Source organism: Helianthus annuus, chromosome 15 (genome assembly GCF_002127325.2).
Source record: "Helianthus annuus cultivar XRQ/B chromosome 15, HanXRQr2.0-SUNRISE, whole genome shotgun sequence".
In the NCBI taxonomy this organism is placed as follows: Eukaryota; Viridiplantae; Streptophyta; class Magnoliopsida; order Asterales; family Asteraceae; genus Helianthus; species Helianthus annuus.
This window is the reverse complement of record NC_035447.2, coordinates 63,826,136-63,836,296: the sequence shown is the minus strand read 5'-3', so window position 1 is coordinate 63,836,296 and position 10,161 is coordinate 63,826,136. Positions and strand designations below refer to the sequence as shown.

The 10,161-nt window shown below is 36.6% G+C and overlaps 1 protein-coding gene across 1 annotated transcript; it reads right to left on the bottom strand.

Annotated features, from left to right (window-relative positions):
- Positions 1-1,093: 1,093 nt before the first annotated feature.
- LOC110911654 (putative receptor protein kinase ZmPK1) lies at positions 1,094-3,835 on the bottom strand. The gene has a single exon (XM_022156274.2). It carries the CDS (start codon positions 3,746-3,748, stop codon positions 1,340-1,342), a length of 2,409 nt encoding a protein of 802 aa, XP_022011966.1. The 5' UTR covers positions 3,749-3,835; the 3' UTR covers positions 1,094-1,339.
- Between the last annotated feature and the right edge of the window lie 6,326 nt (positions 3,836-10,161).

The window sequence follows — 10,161 nt, the reverse complement described above, 5'->3', positions numbered from 1 at the left end:
ATTATAAAAAGTGGTTGTGAGTGGAGGAGAGAAAAAATATTATTATTTAGGCAAATTGGATTTAAATAATCCCAGCTTTCTCAATTTGGCCGATAATAATCCCAACTCGGTTATTGGCTAATAATATTTCAAACTGATCCACTTTTGGTCGATAATAGTCCGCCGTTAAAAATAGCTTAACGGAGTTAAGTTTTTTTTTTTCCAAATTACAAACTGATGTTTTATGGATTTTGTTCAGAACGAGGATACGAGTCGATTTATGTAAAACTTACCTCGAAACGATGCTTCAAACGGTTTGATTTTTGTTAATTAAAAGTTTAAACACCCGAATTGAAGCACCATTTTCATCGTTTGAGGCAGTATTTCGAGGTAAATTTTACATCAATCAACTCGTATCCGCGTTCTAGTCAAAAGCCCTAAAACATCAGTTTGTAATTCGGAAAAAAAACTTCACTCCGTTAAGCTATATTTAACGTAGACTATTATCGGCCAAAAGTGGACCAGTTCGGATTATTTTCGGCCAATAACTGAGTTGAGATATTATCGGTCAAATTGATAAAACTAAGATTATTTAAATCCAATTTGCCTACTATTTATATGTATATTCGGGGAGACATGACATAAAGGAGATACAATCTGATTTCCCCAATCTTCCTAAAGTAGATACACAACATAAACACTTTCTAAAGCAAATCCAGAAAAATCCTAAGTTGCGTGTTGGTAATTTTAGTGTTATCGACATGGGTTTTAGGGTATTGGATTAAGTTTTCGATATGGATAATAACGTTAGTGATTAATCGAGTTAGGTGACGCGGGAGTATAAGCTTTTTTTAATACGAATTTTATTTGGGCCTTGTAATTAACAATTATTTTGTTATTCAAACAATTGTTGATATGTTGGGCTTAATTAATAATTAATTTAGGCCTTATGGCATTGGATTTAAAGTCCATGAATTAAATTGAAATGGTTGAAGCCCATTAAACTTGTATAATTCTGTGTTGGCCAATAAAAGAAAAGGAACGAGACTTTTGTTTGGAACTCTTGGTCGCAAAACACAAGATATGCATATGTACGGTTACGAGATATATGATCTACACCCAAAATTACAGAATCATCAAGTTCTAATGGGTCACAGAATTATACAAGTATTTTTCTACGAGACATATAAAGCATATGTACAGAATTATACAAGTTTAATTCCACTTTTAGCTACTAAAATCGAGTCACAGCCAAGTGTATTTAAGAACATATAAATAAGTATTTTTCTAATGGACAATCTCCAACTCATAATTGGCTCCAATGATTGTAACTATATGAACAAAATGTGGTTACCACTAATCATCCATCTTCAAGCATCTTCACAACCTCGCTCATGGTTGGTCGTGCATCTTTATCCTCCTCAACACAGTTTAGTGCCACTTTTAGAAGATTATACATCTGACCTTTTTCATACTTACCACTTATCATGGGATTCAGTATCTCTATAAATTGTGCCTCTGTCAAACTTTCACTTGCCACATGGACCTTCTCTCTTACCCAACCTACGAGTCTCTTTTGTTCCAACCTTTCATTATCATCACGTGATTGGTCATATGTGGGACCTCGTCCTGTTATCATCTCTAGCACCACCATCCCATAGCTGTAAACATCCACTTTTGAAGTAATTGGAAGATTAAACACCCACTCTGGAGCCATATATCCTCTAGTCCCTCTTATCCTTGAAAAGAGAGAATTTCCTGTTACATCTTGGTGGAATAGCTTGGATAAACCAAAATCAGCCACCTTTGGGTTATAATCACCATCCAACAATATATTTTGTGGTTTAACATCGCAATGCAAAACCCACTCCAAGCATTCTTCATGTAGGTAAGCTAGTCCTTTCGCAATACCAGAAGCAATTTCAAACATATTCTTCCACTCAAGCTGGTTACCCCCTAAGTTTCCTGCTAATGAGCCATTCTCCATGTACTCATACACCAAGATCCTATGCGTTCCCTCAGCACAATAACCATATGTTTCAATCAAGTTCCTATGATTTATCCTTCCGATTGTGCTCATCTCTGCTAGAAATTCAGCTTCTCCTTGGTTAGCATCATGGAGTCGTTTAATTGCTACCACTCGATTGTCTTGAAGTGTGCCTTTGTACACAATACCGCCACCGCCTCTCCCGATCTCTTCTCTAAATTTATGTGACGCCTTCACTATCTCAGCATACGTAAACCTTTTGAATCCTGTAGCAATTGCTAGGTAGGTTTGGGTTTTTGTACCTGAGGGTTCTCTGGTGATACAATAGAATAATACAAAGGATGCGGCTTCAATTGCACCAAGAATGATGCTGAACCACAACAGGAACTTGATGGACCCATTTGAATTCTTTTTCTTGTACGTTCGGTCTAGCTGAATTATAGAACTAGAGCATTCCAAGCTGGACTTGTTAGCAACGTACTGATTATACGATAAGACATCATTTTTAGGTAGCTTAAGATAAGTGGTGAAAGGTTGACCCTTATAGTAGCCATTGAATAACAAAGTCTTGACGTTACATGTAAAGGCGCCCAACCCTACATGAAAGGAGAATTGGAAAGCTTTACAGTTGGAGTCATTCAAGCAGTAGTTGCTGCATTCTTTGAAAGTGGAGTTTATATCATAAATAGAATCAAATCCATAAAACTCCACACTAGGGAGCTTTATGAATCCGAAATTTTCACGATTCTGAGAAAGATCAAATGTAGGTTCACACCCAAAAGAGAAATCCGAGTGGTTCTTGCTCTTGTATCCATGCATACAAGTGCAAATCCTTCCTGATTCCAAGCCGTGAGTACAAAGGCTGTTTGGACCACATATTCCATATAAACAAGGTGTTGAAAATGTTTGCCATGTAACACTCCAGCTTCTTTGGTTAAGCGAGTAAACTCTAACATTACCATCAACATCAAGTGTTATTCTTCTTTGAAGGGCATCACCGTAGTCCGTGGTAGTAAAGGTAAGACTATCTGAAGATTGGAAACGCCCTTTGGAATCAAGAAAAGCAAATCTACTAATGTTGTTAGAAGACCTTCCTGCTTCCCAGTTTAGTAAATACGTTGAAGGCCAATATACACTTGTAACGTTAGCTTCATCATCGCTGTAAAGAAGGCGGATTACATTGTCACTATCAAAATAGAGTTTGTAGAAGCCAGAAGACAAATTTGTCGAACTTCTCGAAGATATGAGTTCTGTATCTTTGGTAAAAGGTTGATTGGGAAGGAGAGTGTGGGTTGGAAAATTGAAGCTTTGCCAAAGATCTGATTTCGTTTCTAACTGGGTAAGAACAAGGTTACCTGAGTCAAGAAGTTGCAGTTGCAAAGGTGAATTAGATTGAGTGTCGGTCGTCCAAATTCTTTGGCCAGCATCGGTTAGAACAAGGTTACCGTTTTTCCACAAGGAAAACCTGGAGCGTTTTCCATTGACAGGCCAGTCTCGGTTTGCCATCCAAACCAATGTGTGACTTCCATCCGACATGGGCTCAGAAAACCATATTGCAAAGCAATAAGCATTTGGGCCAAGCTCGTGAAATCCGGCTGTGAAAAGACCATTTGGTGAAACCAAATGATGTTTCTTTTCAACCAAGAGTGATGAACCTTGGGTTAGAACACTTTGTGAAGAAGAAGAAGAAACAGGAGCAACTTGTTGTGAATAATAGAGGGTTATTAAAGGTAAGAGAAATAGGAAGGGCAAATGCATGATGTACTGTGAATGAATAAGCATCTACTTTGTGTGTATATATTATATATCTTGGTTGAATTGGTCCAACACATGGGCTCAGAGCAACTTGTAGTGATGTGAATGAGAAGCAACTTGGAGTTCTTTTTACTAGTGATGTGTGCCATAAAGTAAGTTGTATTTGTACTATATGGAAAAAACAAAGTGAATGTCAACTTGTCTTCTAAATAATCGAAGAAAATTACAAGTTGGTATATATTAATACGCACCCACCTTCCCCGTGTTTGTTCTTTTTCTCCCAAATCCTTTTATCAACTAAACAAGTCAACATAAGTCTGCTTAAAATTTACACAAAAGTCTAAAATTTAGACAGAAGTCTAACGACCTATATATATTAAAATTAAAAAAAAATACATTTTATAACATACCGGATTTTTCATAAAATAAAGTATCCTTCGAAATATCAGACCATAGCCGGTGGTCCTCCCCGTCAGTGGTGGACCCAGGATTTTTTCCCTGGGGGTGCGGAAATTTTTTAAAGATTTTAGACCCCTAGCTATATTAAAAAAATCGGTTCATAGCGGGTTGGATCGGATCAGGTCGGGTCATGTAAAACAAGTAAACACAAACAAACAATGTTTCATAGCGGGTCGAATCAGATCGGGTCGGGTCCATTTCAATTTTCAAACAATCAAACCATAGTTCCTAACTTCCTATCACATTAACAAACAAAAAAGCATCAAAGTTCAAACCACCCTACTTCTAAAACATACCTTAGTCGTTAATTAGAATAATCCAGCGAAATCATTAAATAAAAGAACAAAAAAACTTATCTAAAACATACCTTAGTCGTTAATTAGAATAATCCAGCGAAAAAAAGTGGTTCAACCCCTTTCCTCTTGAGAAATCACGGCATAACTTCCCTACTCATTGTTTCTTCCTAATCTTATTACATACAAAATATACAAGGATCTTCAAGTGTTCAATTATAGCCCATGTTCCTTAATTTTCAATTTAAAAATTTGAATTTCAAGCCCTAGTAATTGTTATTTACCAACCAACAACCATATAATCAACCCAAAAATACATAAAAACATATAAAATTTTAAACCTTTTTAACAAATATATATATATATATATATATATATATATATATATATATATATATATATATATATATATATATATATATATATATATTTGTTTCTATTGAAAAAACCCAATTAAACATCAAAACAAATCGAATTACCTATTTATGTTCAATTTTTGAATTTCAACTTTTCAGACCCTATACTATAATCATATAATCAATAAGAGAATAAGAAACAACAACCTTGTCCTACAAATACTAGAACAACCCCAAATTACCTCAAAACAAATAAAAGTTTAAACTTTTTTAACCGATCCTAAAATCCTATTATCTCATGACTCTTGAACAAAATCGCATAAACATCAAAATAACAAAAAGAAAATGTACCGGTCAAGGGCGGCCTGAATTAACCAGTTTGCACAGCCGGAATTTTGCAGTCGCCATCCGTAATTATGCTGTCGTTGGGCGCTGAAGTGAGGCAGAGGGATGGCTTTTGTTTTGTGGACTGATTTTGTTTAACAAAACTAGTAGTTGGGTTGGGGTTGATGAATTGAATTTAAGTTTTATTAAAGGGGTTAGTGGGCTAACTTGTTTACATAATTTGATCGGGTTTCAAACCCGTGTTCACAATTTTTTATATGAATTCCTAACATTTTTTTCTAAGGGGTGCGTACGAAAGTTTCCAAGGGGTGCGGTCGGAATTTTTCAAGGGATGCGGACGAAAATTTCCAAGGGGTGCGGTCGGAATTTTTCACGAAAATACAGCTAAATTTTTTTTCAAGGGGTGCAGCCGCCCGCCCACCCCATAAGATAGGTACGGTCATGCTCCACGCCCACCCCAGGGCCGGTCATGTTCAAACCAACTCCTAATTTTGTACAAGAAACTACACAAATACGAAAATATGACTACTGTCGATGTTAGTGTAGTCGAGCCATACGATGAGTGTACATCCAGTGGCCACTCAAAATTTCATGGTTATAAAAGAAGATAAAAAGTAAGCACTGTTATACTTGTTGTAAAAGGGGAAGAAGCTAGATAAGGAAATGAACAATATTTTCTATTTCTTCCAAACGAAACTACAACAAATCTTACATGCAATATTTCATATATATTTAAAAAAAATAGTATTAAGTGTTCAAATAAAGTTCATTTATTTGTTTATTGTAGTTGTTGAAATAGTATTAATTTGTGCCGTTATTTTATTATTATAAAAGATACTAGTATATTATTATTATTATTATCTATATAACATTTACCAACTCGCATGAACAGTGTTTTTTTTTTTTTTTTTTTTTTTTTCATCTTTGAACCCAATTTACGATTTTGCCCAGCTTTAAAATTATGATTTAGCCATCAGTTTAAAATTACGTTTTTACCTACCGTTCAAAATAAAGTTACGCTTTAATTTACCCTGATGGAAAATTACAATTTTGGCCTCGATTCGAAATAAAGATTTTGCCCTGTTTAATTTTACAGTTTTGCCATTAGTTTTGTTTCCCTTCTCCCAGGTACATTACGCTTTTGCCCTCAATTTAAATTTACATCTTTGTCATCGGTTTTGTTTGCTTTCCCAGGCAATTTACGATTTTGCCCCAATGTATAAGTACAGACACAAGATGGGGATATAGTGCGAGGCAACTGGCTGAAACTCCCCCAATGGCCCAACCAATTTGTGATTTTTCCCCGCTTTAAAATTACAATTTTGCCATCAGTTCAAAATTACGTTTTTACCCCCAGTTCAAAATAAAATTATGTTTTTGCTCACATCTAAAAGTTACGATTTTGCCCCGTTTAAATTTACAGTTTTGCAATTAGTTTTGTTTTTTTTCCTTCCAGCCAAATTACATATTTGCGCTGAATTTAAATTTATTTTTGCCATCGTTTTTCTTTGCTTTGCTGTGTCTTTTTTTTCCCCTTTTTTGCTTTATGTATATATTATTGTTATTATTGCACGAAACTATTAAGAAAAACTTTCGCAATTCAGTTGGTTGTATGAACATTCAAATATAGTGAGTGTTTCGGGTTCGAAGCCCTTTATGAGAGAAAATTTTTCATTATCTGCTGCTAAATAAAAGTTTGAGTATCTATTATTCTTAATAATATTTTCCGTGATTTATTCGTTCTTTTTTCACTTTTACGTTGTTTTCTCTACTTCTAAATTTGTTATTTTTATAACCAACCGGTATGGTACCGGTATTTACGGGTAAAACACCGATAGGTAACGAACTGAATGGGTATCGTGCTTATCCTGTTAAAAAACAAAACGAATCGATAACGTTTGAATTCCCCGCCGCGCAGCGCGGGGAATTTCACTAGTTAAGACATATTGATCAGTGTACAGTATACAAAAATTGTAAAGATATTATCATTGAACTCAAGTCATATTTGGTGTTCTAGGCCTCTAGGGTGTCATATAAAATAAAGTTTTCTTTTAGACCGTCCGTAGTGGGTGGTATTTTTTCAAAAAAAAAGCCTTCAAACACGCCCTAACACGCCATATCCCCACCCCTTAGGCGTTTTTAAGCGTGATTTTCGAAAAAAGGTCCCCACCGTGTTTTAAATCACGCCAAAATTGCACAAGTTTTGATATTTGACCGTTTTCAAACGGTAAAAAACCATTTAATAATTTTTTTTAATTCTCATTTAAATCTATATATACCCCACTTTTCATCCAACTTTTTATAAAAAAATCCCACTTTCTATCTATCTCTCTCTCTCTACTTCTTCCAACTTTCATAAACTTATTTACCATGCATCCATTCCGACCCCCGTTTGGTGTTCCGTCAAGACCCGGGAACCCAAATACCACCCAACCGCAATAAAACTTTAACTTTTATGACATGGACCCGAATGTGTTTTCGTACGCGGCTTACTTGAGCGGCTCTAATCCCTTCATACCACCCACTTACGGCTTTGCCCCACCGGGCGCTTCGCAACCATCCCAAGAACAAGCCGAACCCGAGGTGGATACCGTGCCGGAGACGCAACCTGAACCCGATCGCGAGACATCCAAACGCGGTAGAAGGTCACATAAAAAAAGGACGCAAACCAACCTTATCGTAAACATACTTACGTTGTTTGGACGAAGGACGAGGAATACACGTTGGTTCGGGCGTAGGTCAATGTTTCGGAGGACCCCGATGTGGGTAAGTGTTATCAAACTACACGTCAAATATATTATTTTTTTTAACGTATCACTTAACTTTTTACTTTTTGTAGCAAACTTTCAAACCGGTTCAGAATTTTGGAACAGGATTTGTGAGCATTTTTTTAGTACATGGGAAAAGGTGAACATCGTGACAAAGATTCCATCTCTAGCAAATTGACCGATATCAACAAGTGTCACGCTTCCAAGAAGTTTATCAACCAAACTACGATAATCGGCCGAGCGGAGGAGTTGACGTCGATGTTTTAACGAGGGCTATGGACGAGTACGAGAAAACTTGAGGCGTTTTCACGTACTATATATGTTGGGAGCTTCTAAGAAAAAATACAAAGTGGGCTAGCGTACCGACCATGACGTCTAGTAGTAGACGTAAAGCTAAACGGTCGAAAACGTCATCCTCGATTGACTTAGAAACACCAATTTCTGATGCGTGCACCGTCGATTTAAATGTTATTGTGGACGATGACGAGAAAGTTGAAGAGTTGGCCCGACCGCCCGGTAGAAGAAAAGATAAGCGATCCGGGAAAAACCCGGTGGAGTCGTCTTTCGATAATCTCGAGTTGAAGGAAGATTTCGAAAAGATGAACCGTCGTCTCCAAGACATTCGAGACCTGGGCCACAAGCGTTGAGAGACTATGAAAGAACGAGTCGCCGAAAACAAAAAAGTTTAACGAGTTGCAAGTGGCAAGGCAAACGTAAAAGGACATAGAGTTTTTGTCCAAACCGATCAATCATCTCCAAGGCGACGCGTTGATCGTTGCGCAAATGTACCGCAAAAAACTTCAGGAAAAATGGAAAAATACGACCATTAGATTATCATCTTTTTTTTAGTTTAGTTGTTTTTTTATTTCCGTTTTTTTAAGTTTAGTCGGTTTTTATTTTTTTATTTTTAGTATTGTAATTTTTTTATTTAATAAAGTATTTTAACTTTTTAATTTAAAAAAAATTAATAACTGTGTAATGATTGGATGGGGCGTTATTGGGCATTATTCTACTACGCCTCTTTTGTAAAAACGCCCAATAATGTCCACTTGCTGACTGGACTTCCACTTGGCAGAAACGCCAAAAGTGAGAGCATTATTGATAAAACCACTACGCATGATCTTATCAAAGGTAACGCGTAGACCATTACTATATTCGTGATGTTAATTAATTTATTGTCTTAATTGATGTATAAGAATATTTTTTGGAGCGGGTTGTCTTGAGTTGGGTGGAGGAGAAAAGAAAATTTAGAGGGTAAGTAATTATATTTAAGATTTGAGAATTGGCAGTGGTAATTTCAAGTTACATTTAGACCACCCGTAGTGGTAAACAAGAATAATGCCCCCAACATGGGGCATTATACGACACGTGGCATCCTAGTCACACATGGGGCATTATAACAAAAGAGGCGTAGTGGGGCAATATTCCAATAACGCCCATTCAATCATTTGACAAGTATTTTTTTTTTAATTTAAAACATAAAGTCTTCATCAATTTAAAATAAAAATTACAATACTTGAAAAAAAAATACCAAAAAAAAACATAAAATTAAAAAAACCGGAAAAAAAACAGATTTTTTTTTTTTTTAAAAATAGATGATCTAAAGTCCATATTTTTCTCGTATTTTTTGGCGACGCATTTGAGCCAAGATCAACGCGTCGCCTTGGAGGTGGTCGATCGGTTTGGACAAAAACTCAATGTTCTTTTCCATTTGTCTCGTCTCTTGCAAGTCGTTGAACTTTTTGGTTTCAGCCACTCGGTCTTTCATAATCTCCCAACGTTTGTGGCCGAGGTCGCGAATGTCTTGGAGACGACGGTTCATCTCCTAGAAATCATCCTTTAACTCGAGATCGGAAGACGACTCGACCGTTTTTTTCCCGGTTCCCTTTCTTCTACCGGTGGGTTGGACCAACTCTTCTTGAATTCCCTCGTCAACGTCCACCGCTTCATTTAAATAAACATTGCGGGCATCCGATGTCGGAGTTGACGGGTCAGCGGAGGATGATGTTTTTGACCTTTTAGCCCGACGTCTACTACTTGACGTCATTGGATTAACTAGCGCCCACTTTGGACTTTTTTGTAGTAGCTCCCAACACTTATAGTACGTGGAAGGGCATTTCGTCCTATCGAACTCCTCCAAAGTCTTTGTTAAAACCCCGACGTCACATTCACCGCTCGGGCGATTATCGTAGTTACGTTGGTAAACTTCTTGGAACGCG